Below are 20,842 nucleotides of genomic sequence, written 5' to 3' on the forward strand. Positions count from 1 at the left end.
GTGTTGGAAACGGTCGAGGGGAGGCTCAAGGGCTTTTTGCCTGGGAGAGGGGGAGGGTAGAGGAGAAAGACGAGGGGACAGTGGGCTTAGATGACATCTAGAGTCCTTTCCACTTGCTTGTAACATTTTATCAATGTATCAGTCATTCCCTCATTTTATGGCCTCTAAGATGGTCCCCAATGTTTGCCATCTACTGGTGTCCATGCCCTTCCGCAATTTGCACTTACACTGGAAGAGCTGACCCATGGAACCAACAGGATACTGTAGAAGAGGTGGAGTCTGACTCCAGAGGCTAGGTCATAAAAGACATCAGGCTTCTGCCTCTCGCCCTCCTGAACTGCTGACTGTGGGGTAAGCCAGCTGCCATGTCATGAGCGACACAGGCAGCCTAGAGAGGATCATGTGGAGGGAAAACTGAGGACTCCTGCCAACCAGCAAAAACTTTTTAGCTATTTGAGTGATCCACCTTGGAAGCAGATCTCCCAGCCTCAGTCAAGCCTTCAGAAGACCGCATCCCCTGCCACCACCTTTACTCAACTTCATGAGAGAGACCCTAAATCCGAATGACCAACTAAGCCATGCCTGAATTCCTTACCCACAAAGCCACTCAATTTTGTAGGAATTTGTTATGTAGCATTAGACAGTGACACAACACATTTTTTCCTGATTTATTTCACAACAGATTTGAGGTGATACCTTTTGATTCAGTCATTCAAGCTGAGCTATAGCTAATAAGTATTTCTTCAGGAAGCAAAATTCCCAGCTGTTACAGATGCACAATAGCAGCCTCGTTATTTAACAGTACAGTTGAGCTCAACACAGTTTGATGTCTTAACATGTTCTGTAAGAACAATGACATCTTGGTTTTAAAGTGATTCATCTTATTTCTTCTCTGCTAGAAAAAAGCAATGTGTTTTTTGTTCTCCTACAGATTTGGTGTCTGTAAATAGTTGTAGCTATAATTATGTCATCTACATTTCTTAACTTCTACTCATCAATATGCTGAGAAAAGACGTATGCTACAAATGGCAATAGAGCATCTTCAAAAGGCTGTTTTCAGCATTTTGGGGTCTAACAGATTTTTATCTACTAAACAAGCCAAAGGCAAAGACAAAAACTCTATAAATTGTTCTCATAAATAGACAACTAAATCGTCTCTTTGAGATTGAAAAAAAAACCCTATTTTTTAAGACCTGAAAGTTATGAGATATTCTGGGTAAGCTTGATTATCAGAGAATACCACAAACAGGTTTGGATGTTGTGTATCATTTGTGACAGAGTCAAACAGATCTGTGGGATTGTGAGGGTTCTTTGATGGAGGGGTAACTAATCCTGCATGTCCTAGTGTGTAGACTCCCGTAAGTACTCGTACAACATAAATATGTTTTCTCCCATTGCTGTCTGGTCTGGAATATATATCATCTGCAGAATATCTGGCATTAACAGCAAAATAGGTTCCTTTTCCATAAGCTGCAGCTGTAAAGAGAAAGATAGAAACCTTCCTAAGAACATAAAATCATCACAGTGTGTAGAACCATGACCAAAACCTGACACAAGTTTTTTTTTTTCATGCAGTTCTTGCCCACCAAAGCCACTTGTCATCACTTCCAAAATCCACTCCCTCTAGCCTCAGAAAGTTGCCAACCTCCTTTCTGATGAAGCACAAAGACCCCTACCCTGGCAATGACCAGACAGCTGCCATCTATGGTTCTACACTGCTTGGGTGTGGAGAGCCAACCCCAGAGCTACCTTCTGGTCAACCGGATTGCTTGCTTCCTTACCATTCTTCCCAGCATAACTGCGGTTAAAGCCATGCTGATTGACATACGGCACCGAGTCTGCATCTGTCCCATGGAACAGGACTCTCTCATTATCTCTATAGCCATTCTTGATGTCCATGTGCTTTTTCTTTATCTGGTAGCTCTGCCAGAGGCACACATTCTGTATCCTCTCAATCTGCAAATGACACAAAGCAAAACATTTTGAAAATGACTTTAGAGATCAGTATATTGTGCTTGTTGTGGATTGTAAAATAGCAGTTTGGAGGAGAGGGAGGAAGACTGAAGGAGGAGGAGAAGGAGAAGGAAAAAAATTGCAAATAAACAGCAAATTCCGAGAATAGGTAGTTTTCTGCCTTTAGAAAAAGGCTAGGTTAAGAGTATCTATACTTTGTAATAGTGCTTACTATAGTTTATAAGACAGAAATTATAATTTATATAAAAATATTTACCTATATATGTAAATATTATATGTGTGTGTGTGTGTGTGTGTGTGTGTGTGTTCCCTGGAATCCCTGGAGATTCACTCATATTCAAATTCTTACTCAAGGGACGCCTGGGTGGCTCAGTGGTTGAGCGTCTGCCTTTGGCTCAGGTCGTGATCCCAGGGATCGAGTCCCACATTGGGCTCCCTGCATGGAGCCTGCTTCTCCCTCTGCCTATGTCTCTGCCTCTCTGTGTGTCTCTCATGAATAAATAAATACAATCTTAAAACAAAAAATTGTTACTCAAGGAACACCTAGGTGGTTCCATTGGTTAAGCATGCAACTCTGGATTTTAGCACAATGATCTCATTTTGGCACAGGTTGTAAAATCGAGCCCCATGTCATGCTCCAAACTGGAATGGAGCCTGCTTAAAATTCCCTGTCTCCCTCTCCCTCTGCACCTACCTCCCTTTTTCTGTCTCTCTCTAAAACAAACAAATAAATAAGCAGTGCCTGGATGGCTCAGTCAATTAAGCATCCAACTCTTTTTTATTTTTTTTTAAATATTTATTTATTTATTTTAGAGAGAGAGAGAGCACAAGCAGGAGGGGCAAAGTGAGAGGGAGAGAGCATCTCAAGTGGACTCCATGCTGAGCACAGAGCCAGAGGCAGGCTTAATCTCACAAGCATGAGACCACAACCTGAGCCCAAACCAAGAGTCAAATAGCCACTGACAGATTGTGAGTTCAAGCCCAGTGTTGGGCCCCATGCCGGGCATGAAGCCAACTTTAATAATAATAATAATAATAATAAATTTAAAAAGAAAAAATCTTATTTATTAAAAATAAATACATAAATAAGAAGAACGAAGTGGTTACCTGTAGCAGAAGTTGAGGAGAAGCCGAGACATAAAAGAAGGAGGGAAAGTTGTTTTGAGAGAGATGAAGACCTCAAGCAGAGTGTTGAAATTTTGCAATGGGGAATGCATGAGGGAACTGACTGGAGGAAGCAATAAAGGATTCCAGGCATCTGGAGAGTCCAGCAGAGGCTGGGGGCCATGAATTAATAATGATTTTATCTAGAGGCAGCAGGAAAGAAAGTATATTATGGAATTAATCCAAAAATGAGGTGTTTCAAAATGGTTATACTAGAAGGATAAGAGCCAAGAAAGTTACCGATACTGTAAAACACAACTGAACAAGGAAGGTTCTCGTACTCTCAACAGTGTTGAACATCCATGAAGCATCCCCTCCTTTAAATTCTGTCCTCTCTGCAGGAGTCTCTCTCTTCTGATTCCTTTCTCAGGAAGTAAGCTCACTCAATAGGTATTATGTCCTATGATATGGGAGGAACCGTGCTAGGTACTAGGAATCCAACTGCTACCTTAAGAAGCCCACTGCTCAAGAGTGAGTCAGCCATGTGGAAGCTTATGAAAGCACAGTTTCTTAAGTGCTATAATGTGGTTGATTTTTAAAGGACTAGGATGTCGCACCCTGCTCTGATATACCTGGTATGATAATGACCTTCTACTAAACTCCTATACTTTACTGGCTAAAATTTTTTATGCAGCATGGTGGACATTGTGGGAATCCCTGAACATCTATTCCACTTCATCTCTGTTGTACAGCAACTGCTGGTTTGGGTGGAGTTGGACTCATGTTTAGTTCTCAGTGGGGAGACTCATAGGGTTTAACCAATCAGGGTCGTCTCATGATAGGATCACAAAATGATGGCATTTGACAGTCCAGGTCGAAGTCAATCAGCATATAGTACTCTCCTGACACAGCCCGGCTGGAGTGGTCCGCTCAACACAAAGCCTGAGACTCTCATCCAGTGGATGTGTTTCTTCCATGGGATGTGAATGGAGGAAGCGGAGACCCCCTGATTGCCACCAGGAGCTACCCTACAATTATGAAGCGAGTCCAGCCTTCAGATGAAGCTGACCCTGTGGATGGCAAAGCCAGAGAAACTAGATCCATGATGTCATCAAGCCAGTGGATCCAACTGTTCCAAAAACCATCCTACTTCTGAACTTTCCATTAATTTCTAATACATTTCTTCCTGTTTAATCAGTTTGAATAGGTTTATTTGTAAATTGTAAGGGAAAGCATCCAGACATATATATGCTACTTTTGGGAATCTCCTTCATTATTGCTAATGAATGAGCCATGAGATTCAAAGTCTATGAAGCTTGAGTAAGTCTAATTAAAATAAATACAGTAAGGCATAAAAGAAGGAAGAGTTGTTATAAAACAGATGGCTTTCATGTTAGCTCTTCGATAGTTAAAAGAAGCGATTTTTTAACACAATTTTACCTTCTCTATTTTGTAGAAAAAACAGGTCTCAGAGAACAAGGCCCTTACGGAATCATATTCTGATTGTCCAGGATGTAGCTCAATCACACAAGACAGCTGCTGATTCATGTTGGTCCAGTGTTCAGGAATATTATCTGGGAAGTCAGCATTTGGTGAAAACACAATATCCATTTCCAGGGACCTCTGAAAATCAAGGCACTTCCTATGCTCTTGCTTCACAGTCATCTAATCTCGGTCTTTGAAAAAAACCAAAAAGCTACACATTTCACAACTGCTTCTTTTGTCATCCTCAATTTGGTAAACAATGACGAAATGAATAGCTCTGATGCTAGTATGACCTATAGTAATGGCCTAGCTAAAATATTTAGGTATACTTAGGTTCACTGTAGCTTGAAATGAGAATTTCCCCAGAAAACTTAATGGAATTAATTCCATTAGAAACTGATGTGTGGGAGTGCCTGGGTGGCTCAATTGGTTGAGCAACTGACTCTTGATTTCAGCTCAGGTCTTGATCTCAGGGTCATAAGTTCAAGTCCCATGACGGGCTCCACAGTGGGTGTGAAGCCTACTTAAAAAAAAAAAGCTGATGTATAAATATGAAAACTGATTTATTGATGTTTTCATGTTTATCAGTTTTATTTAGTGTGGTTCTTTTTTTTTTTTAAGACTTTATTTATTTGGGATCCCTGGGTGGCGCAGCAGTTTGGCGCCTGCCTTTGGTCCAGGGCGTGATCCTGGAGACCTGGGATCAAATCCCATGTCGGGCTCCCGGTGCATGGAGCCTGCTTCTCCCTCTGCCTGTGTCTCTGCCTATCTCTCTCTCTCTCTCTCTCTGTCTCTCTCTCTCTGTGACTATCATAAGTAAATAAGAAAATTAAAAAAAAATTTAAAAAAAAAGACTTTATTTATTTGAGAGAGAGAGAGAGCATACGAGCAAGGGCAGAGGGAGAAGCAGACTCTCCTGCTGAGCAGGGAGCCTGAGAGTTGGGCGTCTGGCTCTTGATTTCAGCTGAGGTCACGATCTTGGGGTTGTGTGATCGAGCCCCCTGGCATGCTCTGTGTTCAGTGTAGAGTCTGCTTGAGATTCTCTCTCTGCCCCCCTCGTCACCCATACTCTCTTTCTCTTTCTCTCCCTAAAAGAAAATGAATAAATCTTAAAAATAAATAAAGAGGGAGTAAAGCTTAAAGACAATGGTATTTTCTTGAGAGGAACAACTTAAATCACACCCTTAAGCCACACTGAATTGTGCTACTTACTCCACCTGTGGACAAAAGGTGACCCTTGGCTGGACAATTTAGCAATGAGAAAACCAAGTCCCAGGAAGGCTAAGTATTCACACATCCAACGTTACATGAAAGGCCACTGTCCAAAGAAGGAAAAGAATTGTGCTCTAGTGCCTCACAGCCCAGAGTTTCCTGGGAGGTAACACGAGATGGCAATCTTTCTTCAAGTGTTTACCATGTACCAGGCACATTCCTGAGTGCTTTTCCTAAAAATCTCTTTTAAAAGATAAATGTCACTCTACTTTCCCATTCCTTTTTTTTTTTTAAGGATTTTGTTTATTTATTCATGAGAGACACACAGAGAGAGGCAGAGACACAGGTCGAGGGAGAAGCAGGTTCCCTCTGGGGAGCCCAATGTGGGACTCGATCCCAGGATCCCGGGATCACGCCCTGAGCTGAAGGCAGATGCTCAACCACTGAGACACCCAGGTGTCCTTATTTTCCCATTCCTGATGTTCTGGATGAATGCCCTCCTGCACCTCTACTTGTGCACCCTGCCTCAGTTTCCTTTCTACAAGTAGAGGTGGGATGACGCACCACAAATCCTGTCTCTGCCTTCAGTCTTGACCTTCTCTACCTCCACAGTCTGCATGGATAATCAGATCCACACTCAATGGCTTTAACTCCCACCTCCTTACATGGCTCCCAATCTTGTTGCTGGGGTCTGATATTCAATCCATGCTCAGTAAAAGCACTCTGAATCAATGAATAGTTTGGAAAAGCAACTGTGTATCATCGGCTCAAATGAAACTCAGTTCTCTTTTAAGGAAGTCCACATGATAAATTCTTACTAAAATTCAAGTTTATCTCTGCCAACAAATGTCCTTTTATCTAACATTTCATCTGCATTATTACTTTCATCTACTAACAAAGATTATGTAAGGCAGTTTTATTGTTTATTTTTGCCCCAAGTGCCATTGGGTCACTGGTCTGCTCATTTTAGTTATCTTTTGTTTGTCTCCGATGTTTGTTTGTTTATATATATATATATATATTTTTGTTTGTTTGTTTGTTTGTTTGTTTAGAAAGAGAAATGGGAAGGGGAGGGACAGACAGAGGGGGAAGAAGGCAGAGACTTTTAAGCAGACTCCACGCCCAGTGTGAAGCCCTACAAGGGACTCGATCTCACAACCCTGAAATTATGACCTGACCCGAAATCAAGAGTTGAACGCTTAACTGACTGAGCCACCCAGGCACCCCTTCCTATTTTTAAAATTTCATAAGTCATTTTAAATCCTTGGTGTATACACGGAGTAGATGAACCAGTTTAAGTTAATTTTTCACTTTACTTATAATGACTTATTGCTCTTAAATTCAAATAAAATTTTCCTCTACAAAGACCAAAGGGGGAAAAATGTTAATTTATATACCCTGAGGTACTCTAGTAGATATGTATTATATTTAACTCTCCAGCAGCCTTTTCCCTTTTTCTTTCCTGAATTTCCTTGGATGAACAACTCTTCCCCATTGCTTCAGAGAGTGATCTCCTTCGGTTCAAGGATACAGCACAAAAAAAAAAAAAAAAAATTCCAGTTCCCTAACTGCAATGATGAGCTAAGCTGATTCAATCAGAAGGAATTTCAGCCTTATGTGAACACCTCTGTTCCCAGGCATCATGTTCCTGATGGTAAGTATACGTTGCCCCTGGATATACCCTTTCCTGTTGAACCCACCCTGATACTGCTGGGAGATATGTGCCTGATACTGCTGGCAGCCCTCTTCCACCATGTGAAACCTGAAGATAAAGACAACACAGCTGAGAAGAGAGTGAGAGATGAAGAAAGCCAGGGTCTAGATTATATAATATGAGTACCTGGATCAAATTGGACCTGAAGCCACATATGCCTAGGACTTTATAGTTATGTGAGTCAACTTCAATTTTTTCTATAAGCCAGTTTAAACTGGATTTTCTATTATTTGCTATTGCAAGAGCATTAACAGATCCAACTATTATCTTCAATTTTCTTTACTGTGTGTGTGTATTCGCGTAGCTCTTATATGTGCTGTGTATGAACGCACATTGACAAGAATGGTTGTCAGGAAATAAGTGTAGAGAGAACCAAAATTCCCACTGGCAGGTTCAGACAACAATTTCCAGTTTAGACAGGCTTCTGATGACAGGCACACCTTATCACTAGTAAAACCCATAGTGCTCTATGAGTGAGTGCTCAAAATGGGCAAGAACAGTGATTGCAAAGAGGAGGCTGCTTTTCTAGTTACTTTCACAGCAGTACAGAAGCCACAAAATGGGGGAAAGAGGAGCAGGTCAATATAGACACTTAAAAATAATGCATAAACACACATCGTACAGAGAAGCAACTGGGACTCTGCTTGCTCATGAAGTAGTACAGCAGGATGACTCTGACCACTCCCTTCTTCCATCTGCTTCTATTCCTGGGCTAACTTGTCTAGCGGTGGATAATCAATAAACCAGTATCGGTCAGCCAGTTCACAGCTACGAGGGGCACTGAGGATCGATGCTAATCCATAAGTACATAAAGAGATAACTGGCTAGGATTTTCAAAGCCTATCCCCCTCTTTCTGCATCCTTACTTCTCTTCTCTTCTTGTTCCTTCGCAATTCCTGTTTCCCAGGAGTGATTTTGCCTTTCAGAAGAATAATCGGTGGACGGGAGCCTGGGCTGCATAGTTCCTGTACTTCTCCCACATATTATAGGAGGCTGTCTGTTGAATCCTAAAACTGATAAAACAGTGACCATTAATATCTAAACATCTGCCCAGTAATCTGAGCAATAACCACATGATTTTTTAAAGATCATCTTACGTGCACTCTCGAAGCATGTGGATTGAAAGAAAGGTGATGTAGAATTTTCTCTCTTTTTCATGTTGTCATGGAATACATTTAGCAAATCAGATAGAAAGATGACAACTTTAACTTTTTTTAATGATGGGGTGGAGTGTTTCCATGAGAAGTCTACAACAGCACTGATCATGTCATCAGCGACGATGGTTGGGTTTTTTCCAGCACTGCCTGAAAAAGAAAAACTTAAAGCGCTCAAAAGAAGCTTTTGCAGGTATTAGGCAAGTGATGAGATTTGGCAAATGCAGTTTTTGGTGCTGAGAAAGAGGAAAGCAGCCGGTGGCCAGAAGCGGGTCCGGCACTCAGAGCTGGGTCTCCGTGTACGCTGGTTGAACACAAAGTCATAGGACGTCATCCGATGCAACCACTCTGTGGCTGGGATCAATTAAGTCAAACACAACTACTGAATAGCCATGTCTGACCACAGCCAAAAACATGAACACTATCCACACCACAAAAATGGCCCAACCTTCCCCATCCTGGCTAATAGGAGCAATTGCGGCTTCATTCATAATCACAGCATCAGCCATACTCTTCTCCCCTTCCAGGTAAGATGCCCAACCATAGAACCATGTCTGCTTCCTCAAAGTATCCAAGCCAGAGCAAAGCCCCAACTTGCTTGAGACCACCACAAAGCCACCCAGCGCAAGCTCAAATCCATTAATAAGTCCTTAAAGACCTCTTGGTGAGATGCTGCATAGTTCCTCATACCATGTGTTCCTGCTGGTCTTTAACTGAAGGATGCTGGCAGCACAGAGAAAAGAGCATGTGACCTGGTGCAGAAGATCTGGGTTCGTGTCCTGACTCTCCACTGATTAGCTGTGTGATCTTGGGTAAATCATTTGATTCCTCTTATATTAGTTTGCTAGGGATGCCATGACTGTTGGCTCAAGCAACAGAAATTATTTTCTCACAATTCTGGAGACTAGAAGTCTGAGATCCAGGTGTTGGACAGATTGGTTTCTTTTGAGGACTCTCTCTGAGACTTGTATATGGCTGTCTTCTCCCTGTGTCTTCTCATGGCCTTTTCTCTGTACCTACGGATGTTCTAATCTCCTAACTAACAAGGACCCTGGTCATATTGGATTAGAGCCCACTCACTAGGCCTCATTTTAACTTAATTACCTCTTTTTTAAAAAAAGATTTTATTTTTTTCATGTGAAACACAGAGAGAGGCAGAGACATAGGCAGAGGGAGAAGCAGGGAGCCTGATGCGGGACTCAATCCCAGTTCCCCAAGATCACAACCTGAGTGAAAGTCAGATGCTCAACCACTGAGCCACCCAGGTGCCCCTAACCTAATTACCTTTTAAAAGACCCTCTCATTAGATACAGTCACATTCTGAGGTACTGGGGGTTAGGGTTTCAACACTCGATTTTGGCAGGGGAATACAACTCAGCCCACAGTACCTCCAAACTTCAATTTCCTCAGCTATAAAACGGGGGTGATAATAGAAGGTAATAGCTAATAGAGATAAGAATGTGGCAGCTAAGAACATAGTAATTAAGAGCATAATGGCAACCAAAACCACATAACATTAAAAAAAAAAATGTAATGGTTGAAATGTGCAGACCAGGCTGCCTGGGTTTGAATGTTGCTTACTAGCTATATCACCTTGTACTTAAAACCTCGAATTCCTATCTGCAAAATGGGGAAACTAAGAGTCAGGAGCAGGTCTAGATTTTGTAGGGTTTGAAATGTATGCATCTCAGAAAAAGAATACAAAATAAAAATATAAAGTTACATGTAAAAGCAAACATTGATCAAAAAAAATCACAGTTAAGCATAAAATTTGAGATTTTGAAAATCATATTCCCAAATCAAGTTTCCTTAGCTGTGTTCTAAAAATACTTGCAGTCTCTCCAATGCTCAGTGCCAGGAAAAGTCTGAGAAGTCAAAGTGGGAAGAAACAGTGACTCGAACCCACAGTGGTTAAAATATCTTGCTCTTGAAGCTTTACTACACCATATAATCATGTGACGGCATTATTAAGGCCCTCCCAGGCCCTTTTATTTTAATTTTATTTATTTATTCATGAGAGACACAGAGAGAGAGAGGCAGAAACACAGGCAGAGGGAGAAGCAGGCTCCCTGCAGTGAGCCCTACGTGGGACTCGATCCAGGGTCTCCAGGATCACAGGCAGCGCTAAACCGCTGAGCAACGCCCCCCCCCACCCCACCCCCCCCCACCCCCCCCCCCGCCTCAAGCTGCCCTCCAGGCCCTTTTAAAAAGCCTGTGCAATTGAGTGTGAATGAATCAGGGAGCGGGTCATTAGTATCACCTTCAAGTAAGAGCAAATTATTGTACACTAGGATAGAGATGAGGAGGAAAGTGTTCCTAGAAACTCGGAGTTGGATTCTGACAGTTTCATGTATTTTTAAAGATTTTTATTTATTTCTTTTTGCCAGAGAGAGAGGGAGAGAGAGGGAGAGAGAGCACGAGCTAGCGTGTGCAGGAGCTGTGGGGAGGGGTGAGGAGTGGTGGGAAGGGCAGAGGGAGAAGCAGACACCACGCTGAGCAGGGAGCTGGATGTGGGATTCGATCCCAGGCCCCTGGGATCACGATCTGAGCTGAAGGCAGGCACGTAACGGCCTGAGCCACCCAGGCGCCCCTAGACGTGAGCTTGTTGCTTAAGCACAGCGACTGCATCCTACTAAGGATTTCATGCCCAGGAACTCGCGGTGGGCCTGGGAAACAGCATTTCCATCTAAGGAATGCACAAATGAGGGGCCAGTGGGAGACGCGGCAGTAAACCCCAGGGGGAGGTCGTGAGGGTTTGGAAACCAGAGGGCAGGCTGAAACGGAGCACGCCCCGAGAGAAATGCAAGAAAACCATGGTATTAAGGGCCAAACGTGGAGAGATACCTGGAGACCATACAGTAAAGAACAGAGATGCCTGACAGAGGCCTGGGCCCCACACAGGGCCCCCAGGGGCTGCTGGGTTGCCTGAGACACATCACTGCCCCTGCCTGCACTCAGCACCGAGGGCCCAGCCGTGAGGCTAAGCCTCAAGGAATCTGGATTATCCAGAAGCTGAGTGGTGAGAGGCTGCAAACCTGTTCCGATGGCTGGAAGGGCAACAGACGTGTACTTCCTCTGCTCACATTCTTCTAGGACAGCGGAGACAGTTTTCCTGACATCATTGTCCCCAAGAACATGAATGATTATCTTGCACATTAAGTAGCCACCTTGTGTAATTATAAACTCTCCGTGAGGCTGTGCAGCTAGAACAGAAGGAAGAAAAGGAAAACACAGCACATTACTCACAGGAAGCAACAAGGCGACCACCGAGAAATGAAAAGAGCGACCCCAGGAAAGCCTGTGATGATTCCTGACCAAGTCCAGCGTCCCTCCATCTCGCTGGCTTCACCCACGGGGACTGTGACAAGGCTCAGTTTCTTTATGAGCAGGATTCTTTATTTATTTTTTATTTTTTTAAAGGTTTCATTTATTTATTCATGAGAGACACAGAGAGAGAGAGAGAGAGAGAGAGAGGCAGAGACCCAGGCAGAGGGAGAAGCAGGCTCCCTGCAGGGAGCCCGATGCAGGACTCGATCCCAGGACCCCTGGGTCACACCCTAGCCTGAAGGCAGGTGCCTGAGAAAGGGTTTTGTAAATGACCCAATTTATAGGAGATGGGTCAGTAGTACAGGTGGCCGCTGGGACTTGTGCCTGGCATTTGAAGTGGGGCTGGAGCCCTTTAACCTATGGGATCGAGTGTTATTTCTACAGGTAGATAGTGTTAGAAATGAAGAATTGCTGGGTGTCAGAAAACACCTCAGACCCACCAAGGCTCCACATTTACTCGTGTCAGTAGATGAGGTGCTATAGCAAGTAGAACAAGGTTGGGAAAAGTGAAAGATAATTTATACAGCACTTTACAGAGCTTTTCACATTCATTGTCCTGATCGTCAAAACCACCTGTGAGACAGCCTTCCCATACTCCTCCCTTGTTAGTAGAGTCTAGAACTGTCTAACAGATAAGAGAAACAAAGCTCTTGTAGATTAGACGGCATGCCCAGGATCCCTCCTACTCTACTAGAGTAGGATCGACTCTAAGTGGCAGAGCCTGGGCAATTAGGACCCAGGCCTAGTTTCTTTTTAATAGGTGGGAAGGTGGGGGGGGGGGGGGGGGAAGGACCACCTCCCCATGGCCACAAAGTCACAGCACCTGTATCTGCTCTCCCAGGGAATCAACCTTTTCCCAAAGCGCTCACCACTTTCACCCCCATAGGCCCTGTGAGATAGTATTCTCGGCCCTTCTGATCTGCAATAGGTTGTAGCCGAAAGTAACAGGTGGTCATACCTCGTACAGCGCATTCATTTTCCACAGCCGGTCCAGCACCTTCTAAAACTGCTTTAGATACCCCTAAATAAGACATGTTAAGACATGTTAGTGGTAAAAAACATTAGTTAAAAGTCAATGCATTGGGTAGTCCGGGTGGCTCAGCAGTTTAGCGCCGTCTTCAGCCCAGGGTGTGATCCTGGAGACCCAGGATCGAGTCCCACATCGGGCTCCCTGCATGGAGCCTGCTTCTCCCTCTGCCTGTGTCTCTGCCTCTCTCATGAATAAATAAATAAATAAATAAATCTTAAAAAAAAAAGTCAATGCATGATTATAGCTTTTGTACATTACTTTTGTTCAGCTCATCCCTTTAAGCACAACTCATTGATGCCCCCCACAGAAATGCCCACCTTTTGAAATTAGTTTCAGAAGCAGAATTTAGTGATTCATCGGTCGCATACAACACCCAGTGCTCACTACATCATGTGCCGTCCTTACTGCGCATCACCCAGTTTCCCTCTCCTCCCACCCACCCCCCTCCAGCAAACCCTCAGTTTGCTTCCTGGAGTTCAGTGTCTCTTATGGTTTACCTTCTTCTCAATTTTCTACAGCAACCTTCATTCAGTAGCTGAATAATCAACACTGAGCTGCTGCGTGACGGCACCGCCCAACAGCTGACAGGCCGGTGTCTGCAGCTTTACAGACTCCATTTGTACAGAGATATTTTTGCAGGTATTTGAATTTTTTTCTGCATTCTACCCTGATTACTTTATAAAATGGAAAACCATAAAAATGAAAGTTCTGATATTAATGAGAAGCATGGATCTCAAAACTGAAATAAAATTGAGCGTTCTACTTACGTTCTTTGGTTTTGTTTTTTTTTTTAAGATTTTATTTATTTATTTATTCATGAGAGACACACAGAGGGGCAGAGACACAGGCAGAGGGAGAAGCAGGCTCCATGCAGGGAGCCCGATGCGGGACTCGATCCCGGGACCCCAGGCTCATCTGAGCCAAAGGTAGACGCTCAACCGCTGAGCCACCCGGGCGTCCCAAGTTCTTTGGTTTTAATGTTTTGTTTTTCACAGGTAGACAGACAGTTGGCTGCCTTCCAATCGAGGCTGTAGCTTCACCACTTTGGTCACTGCTGATGCAGCTCAGTGGCGGGGTTGAAGGCACAGACCATGATTCGGGCAGCCTGGCCTAGGGTGGCCCCCGCCGCTCACTGGCTAACACGGGCCTGGTCAGCTCCCCAACTATTACACAGGGGGTAGCACGGTACTTCCCTCACAGGGTTATCTGAACATTAAAAGAGTGGATAAAAGAGGCTTAGCATAGAATCTGGCCCACAGAGGGATTGAATAATTATTATTTTTTCATTATAAGGATCTATCTGTCCTCTATCATCCATCTACCCACCTGTGTCTCCTTGATTATGTGTGTGCTGTGAATCGTCTCTTTTATTTTATTTATTCACTTTTTTTTATAAGGGAGTTAGAAGCCAAATTGTCTCTTTTAAAAAAAAAAAATCCCTTTTTGTTTGTTATGATGTCTGACTTTGCAATAATAGAGGTTTTCCTCAAATATCAGATGATCTTCATCGGTCCATCCACATTTTTAATTAATTAATTAATTATTTTTAGTCCATCCACATTTAGAGGGAGTTTGGGAGCACCACGTAAGGGAGGCTTGCTGACCAGCAGACTCAATTTATTTTTTATTTTTTATTTTTTATTTTTTATAAATATATTTTTTATTGGTGTTCAATTTGATCAGCAGACTTTAGTGTGAGGTAAGCAGGCGGTAAATACTAGACTTCAGGGCAGTTGGGTTCTCTCCAGCAGGCTCCTCCAATCTCCTGTCTTGGAGGGCATAGGGCCCCTTCTGTTCTGGGAGCTCCACAGGGACGGGGGCTGGGCACTCACTGTTGAGTACAGAAACTGTCCCTGGAACACGGTCTAGCTCCTACCCTCATCTCACCGGGCCTGCTGCTCTAAGTCCAGAATCTCTGCGTGGTTTCTGTACAGAATGAGCCTCCCATCTCTGGCCGGGGAAGAGCAAGGGAAGTTATTAGTGCATTGGATGGATGGAGGACGAAGAAATGGGTATAAGAGCTCCTCCTACAGAACTGCATCTGATTCTACGTTCATCCCTTTACCTGTGCCCTCCCTTCCCAGGTGCCTGCTGCCTCCAACTCTTGCGTCTCTAGGGATTACTGTTCTCGCCTGCTATACAAAGTTTTCACCACTGGCTAGCTGCTTCTCATATTCTAAAAATACACTGCTGCCTCTTGCTCATGATTGGTTTCCCTCCAACTCTCTTTTTCCTTGTGGGTTTATTTATTTCCTTTCCTGTTGCTTTAATGGAATTTTAAAGGCAGGCAGGGACAAATACATATGTTCAATGTACCACATTTTACATAATTGGATGTTCTTTATGTCTGCATTTTAAAGAACTGATACATTGGATGGTAATTCTACATATTTACTTCTACATAGTGAGTTCCACAATATCTTGCAGCTTAGAAAATATTTAAACTTCTATTTATGTTTTATCTTATGCTTTTACTTCAAAATTTAATGCTTTGTAATGAAAAATATATTAACGTAAGAGTATATGTGTGCAAGTTATACACAAATAGACATGTGGGGAGGCATGCCCTAAGGTGCTCCATTGATGGAGGTGGTCAGACATTTCAGAAAAAAATAAAATAAAATAACAAGAAAAAGGGTCTGAATTTCATTTCTGGGTCAGGGTAACATAGGGGACAGTTACAAGAAGTGAGATACGAGTGCCCACTGAGTTCCATAAAAAGGGAAATGAAAACAAAACTTAAGCTTTGTAAATTAGAAGTGTGCAATTTTGACAGTTCAGTGCTAACAAGGGGATGAGGTAACATAGACGAAGCCCGATGCATCGTGCCTTGACATTGCTACACCCCACCTAACCTCACGACCTCATGACTCTGAGAAATCAACATTTGACAGGCAGAGAAACTGAGGCTCAGAAAGGATAAGTGATGGTTCCAAGGCCACACAAAGGTTAAGTGGCGTAGCTGGGATTCAGACCCAGGTCTTTCTGATTCCAGGGCCCGCTTCCATTCTGCAACACTCTCCCTCTAGACCCAGGCAACATTAGCCACGATTTCCCTCCCAGAAATGAGTGAGTCACGCTAATAGTGACAATCACGCGTAGTGCTTAAATAAAATACCTGATTTCAGATTAAATGTCCTTGTGGTTGAGTTTACAATCACGTCTGCCTTTTCTTTGGTAATATCTCCAGTAGCAATCTGGAAAGTAACTGCACCAATTTTCATTTCATATGTCGCGAACCCAGGGCTGGAGACCATCGTGAACATACCTGGAGAGAAAGCAAGCGAAGGAAAGAGGAGCTGGAGAAAGAACGAAAAGAGTGTGCCCCCCTCTCTTCCCAGTCCTCTGGCTTTCTGCCTCCATAAACCAAACAGTGCCATGCCTCCCCGCCTGCCAAGTCGCTGGGTTTCCTTTTTTAAGGAAATTAGAAAATAATGCTTTGTGGCAGGAAGAGTATCCATTTCTCAGTAAAACAGGATGAGGCCAAAACATCTCATTGGACCGTCCGCTCGTCTGCACAGGTTGCTGTGGAGTCCTGGGGAAGGCGTGAGGAAGCACAGAGGGCAAGGCACGCCGGCATCGCTGGGAGACTTCTGTTTCAAGCTTTGTTGAAGTAGGACACGGGACAATGGTAAATATTTAAGATGTACAGCGTGATGTCTTGACTTCCACATGCACTGCGAAATGATTCTCCAGTTGAACTACCAGCACAGCCATCGCCCCCCAGAGTCACCATTTTGTGTGTGGGAGTGTGTGGATGCACACGCACACGGGCCTGGTGGGAACACCCGAGATCGCCTCTCTTAGTGAACTTCAAGAATACGAAACACTCTTATGAACCCCAGCCCCATGTTGTATGCTTGGTCTCCAGACTGGACCCATCTTGTGATGGAAAGTTTGTGCCTCCAGGTGACTCTTTAATTACTATCTTACAGAAACAGAGATGGTCGCAGTGACTAGGTCATTTGTCCAATTTGGGGGGGGAAGATCTATTTTATTTATTTATTTGAGAGAGAGCGAGCGCGTTGGAGCAGGGGGAGGGGCAGAGGGAGAGGATCTCAAGCAGACTCCGCGCTGAGCGTGGAGCCCGACGTGGGGCTCGACCTCACGACTCTGAGATCATGACCTGAGCCGAAATCAAGAGTCAGACGCTCACCTGACTGAGCCACCTGTGTGCCCCTGTCCAATGTTAAATAACAGCTCACTAACTCCAAATATGAGCTTTTCCTGTAGCTTCCCATCTCACTGGGGCAGCAGTAGGAAGGCTGCTCTGAGGAAATCACCCTTACCTGGTGCATAACATTGCTGTCCACTCTACGCTCTGGGGCTTTACAACGCAGCTGTGCTATTTCTACTGATCCCTTAAGCTTCTTCGGCCTCCCTTTCCACATGAAGCAGTGGCAACAGAGCCACGTGCCTAGGAGGCCACTGTATAGATTAAATAATATATATATATGAAAGCAATCGGTGAAGTTTAGTGTCAGCCACATTTCATTTATCTATGTGCATGTGTGTGGGTCTTCAAAGACCTTTTCTGGATAATCCCTTCAGAATGGGAGGACACACACCCAGGAAGCTGTGGTTGGGCTCTGCTCCCAGCTACCCACACATCCATAGAATGACTCCTGGTGAGACACTGGCTGCCTGTGGTCAGCATGGTGGATGGGCTCTGGCACAGTCACTTCTCCAGGGGCACAGCTTCTTGATCAGATCCATGTGAGCCAACAGCATGTGGAGGCAACAGCAGTGCTTCGGGCCCAGAATGGCCAGGGCATCCCCCTCCATCTACTCGGCCCACAGCAGCCCCAGGTAGGCCTTCTGCTTGTTACAAGGACCTTGCGGCAGGTGAAGCAGTGCAGGGGGACGATGAAGGGGGCCACAGGGCGGTCACTGGTCCCACCCCTGGCCACTGCCTCACTCCTCCATCCTCAGTTATCTTTAATGGCCATTTCTTAGAAACTCTGGCCTTGTTACCAGATTTTGTTCACATCTGGTATGATGCCTGCTGGATGGCTAGTTTGGCCAAGCAGAGCCTCGGTGCCCCTGTTAATCACTATCTTGAAAACGTAGAGATCCTGTCCTGCCTCTTATTCCCACCTAGTGGAATGTGCAGAAGAGCATGTTGGTCAGTGTTCAAGGTCAGGGGCTGAGCGTGGGGGGCTGACCAACCCTGTATGTCTCTCTTATAATGAAGACTGTCCCCATGGCAGGCCTTGATCTTGGAAACGCTGGCCATGCAAGGAGGGGAGGGGCCAGGGACAGCTGCTGGGGTACGTTGTTATGATATAAAAAATTGCAAAAAAAAAAAAAATTGCTGCATGTGGATCCTGGCAGTGGAGGCTTCATCCACCCGGCCGCTCTGGACTCCCTGTACAAGTTCCCGCAATAAACCTATACCTCGATCAGTGTCTTTGGGTCTTTTCTTTGGCCTCACCAGACCATGGCCCACCCTAGAGTCTGCTGGGGTGCAGCAGCACAACATCCATATAATTTATTCTTTGTGTGCTCAGACAATGGAACATGCCCCACCACCTCCTTCATCACTGATTTGTGCCTCATGTGAATTCGCTTTGTCTCCTTCTATTGGACTTCAGCTACCACTGAAGAGCCACTAAACAGAGGGAAATATTTCTCAGCAGAACAACTTTGCCAGACCTTGGCTACCTCCAGCCATGAGATTCTTGTCCTCGTTGGGATTAACACTTGACCATGTAGTGAACTTATCTAAAAATGCCTGGAAATAGAAAGAAATATGGTTACCGACTATAACAATGTTCTATAAATATATTAATCCAATTCTTTGGACCACTGATCACCAGACATCATATTAGGAACAATAGTTCTCCCTGTATTTCTCTCTTGGCCAGAGACTTTTTAATTATATGATTGCAGTTCAAACTAGGAATTTTCTCAATGAACTCCAGGGCTGATTTAGTTTATTTCGTGGAAAGGCCACAATTCTATCCCAAATGCCTGAGAGTAACTAAGAACTTAGGAAAGAACATTATAGTTGATATCTTGTTAAAGTGCTAATGTTAGTACCTTGTAGCAATAGCCCTTAAAGCCAGGTAACAAAAAGGTAATAATAACTACTCCTGCAATCAGCTTTGAGGTGTGCTATGTGCTAGACACCATGCAAAAACACTTCAAATACATCCTCTTTGAAGTCTCACAGCAACTCTGAGGGGTGTTCTTGTCACATTCACTTGACACGTGATAAAACTGAAATTCAGAGAAATGGCCTCCCTCAACCTTTAAGTGGCAAAACTGAGGGCAGGCCTGGTGGCTCAGCGGTTTAGCGCCGCCTTTGGCCCAGGGCCTGATCCTGGAGACCCGGGATCGAGTCCCACGTCGGGCTCCCTGCATGGAGCCTGCTTCTCCCTCTGCCTGTGTCTCTGCCTCTGTGTGTGTGTGTGTCTCTCATGAATAAATAAATAAAATCTTAAAAAAAAATAAATGGCAAAACTGAAATTCAAACCAAGCTGTACCTTTCTTCTTTGTACTTTTATATTGTTTGTGGTTTTGCTATAACTATGCACAATTTATGTAAAGTCAATATAACTTTTCAAGAATTAGAAACAGATTTTGGCACTCAGACTGGGCCAACCAACTAAGGACTGCGTCTCTAGGAATGGGTGCACTTTACCAGGGCGATGTCAGTGGTTAAGTGCTTAGTACATGTACTTTGGCTGCTTCTCTACTACTGAATATTGTACTGCTATTTCTAGCTTTAGACCCTCATAGTCTTGGATAGACTGGTTTTATTCTATATCAAAAAAACAACACCTAAAGTCTTGAGGTTTCTCTTATCTGGTCTTTTCCCTATAAATAAAGCCATGATTTGGCTTTCATTCAGTGTTAAAATACCTGGGCCACTTTTATGCCACTAACTTTCTGCTTCTTCCTAAGAATTTATTAAGTACACAGTACCTTGTCTCTGGCTAAACTGTCTAGGAAGGACTGTGTCAGTCGTCAGTGTTATCTCATAGAATCATATAAAACCCCTCAACAGCAATCAATACTTATGGACAGAGAAGTGAAAACATTATTATTTACGGATCTATAAAGACATCTGGTTGCACTTAGGTTCACTTGCCAGAATGACTAGAAGAGACATGTCACCATACCTGAAGGGTTTCGTCATCACCTGGATATACCAGAAAGTGAACTTCTTGTAAGCTTTTCTGCCATAGACTGCTACTAAATCTGAAAACTTCCGAAAGGATTAGTTCAGCAAAAATAGCTTTGGGAAACCTCAAACTTCCTGTTCCAATCATGGGAAATGTGATTGATGAAAAAGAGAACTCCTCTACAGTTGTCAAACATTTCTTGATTATATTTGCCATGATCTGAAATGTATAAAATACACTTGTATAAGTTAGGGCTGAGGTCTCCTCTGCTATTGTTGGCTATTATCTGGGTTGAGAGAGTTAGAAAGAGGAAACGGAGGGGAGAGAACATTCCAGAGAGATTCCAACCCATGCAGGAAGGAGGCTCCAATAGTATGGGAATGGCTATATAAACAATGGTGTCTTATGGCAATCAAAAGCCATGTTTATGGACATTGGGGAGATGTTTGTATCAAGTTAAAAAAAAAAGGATTAAAAAGGGGAAGGGAAAAAAATAAAAAGGGGAAGAGAATCTCAACTAAGAAACAAGTACGTATAAAATGGACTTGAAGAGAATATAATACAATGTTAACCAAATTTATCTCTAGGCGGCTGGATTATAATTTTTATTTTAGTCTTTATAGTTTCTGTAGTCTCTGTAATATACCATGTATTACTTCTGTATTCTGAAAAAAAAAAAAAAAAAGTTGGGAGTAGAGGTAAGAAGTCATCA

The 20,842-nt window shown here is 43.6% G+C and overlaps 1 protein-coding gene across 7 annotated transcripts in view; it reads right to left on the minus strand.

Annotated features, from left to right (window-relative positions):
- Positions 1-654: 654 nt before the first annotated feature.
- The window catches only part of LOC144305559 (protein mono-ADP-ribosyltransferase PARP15-like), a 44,979-nt gene continuing 24,791 nt past the window's right edge, over positions 655-20,842 (minus strand). For all 7 annotated transcript variants that reach the window (XM_077884488.1, XM_077884491.1, XM_077884486.1 and 4 more), the window contains 10 exons: positions 20,128-20,349; positions 18,656-18,734; positions 16,119-16,268; positions 12,929-12,991; positions 11,679-11,846; positions 8,587-8,793; positions 8,356-8,502; positions 4,519-4,652; positions 1,782-1,956; positions 655-1,476 (listed from right to left, as the gene is read on the minus strand). In XM_077884488.1, the coding sequence (XP_077740614.1) occupies positions 1,187-1,476; positions 1,782-1,956; positions 4,519-4,652; positions 8,356-8,502; positions 8,587-8,793; positions 11,679-11,846; positions 12,929-12,991; positions 16,119-16,268; positions 18,656-18,734; positions 20,128-20,349 (1,635 nt within the window). In that variant the 3' untranslated portion in view covers positions 655-1,186. The remainder of the gene's footprint in view (positions 1,477-1,781; positions 1,957-4,518; positions 4,653-8,355; positions 8,503-8,586; positions 8,794-11,678; positions 11,847-12,928; positions 12,992-16,118; positions 16,269-18,655; positions 18,735-20,127; positions 20,350-20,842) is intronic.

Source organism: Canis aureus, chromosome 35 (assembly GCF_053574225.1).
Source record: "Canis aureus isolate CA01 chromosome 35, VMU_Caureus_v.1.0, whole genome shotgun sequence".
Lineage (NCBI taxonomy): Eukaryota > Metazoa > Chordata > Mammalia > Carnivora > Canidae > Canis > Canis aureus.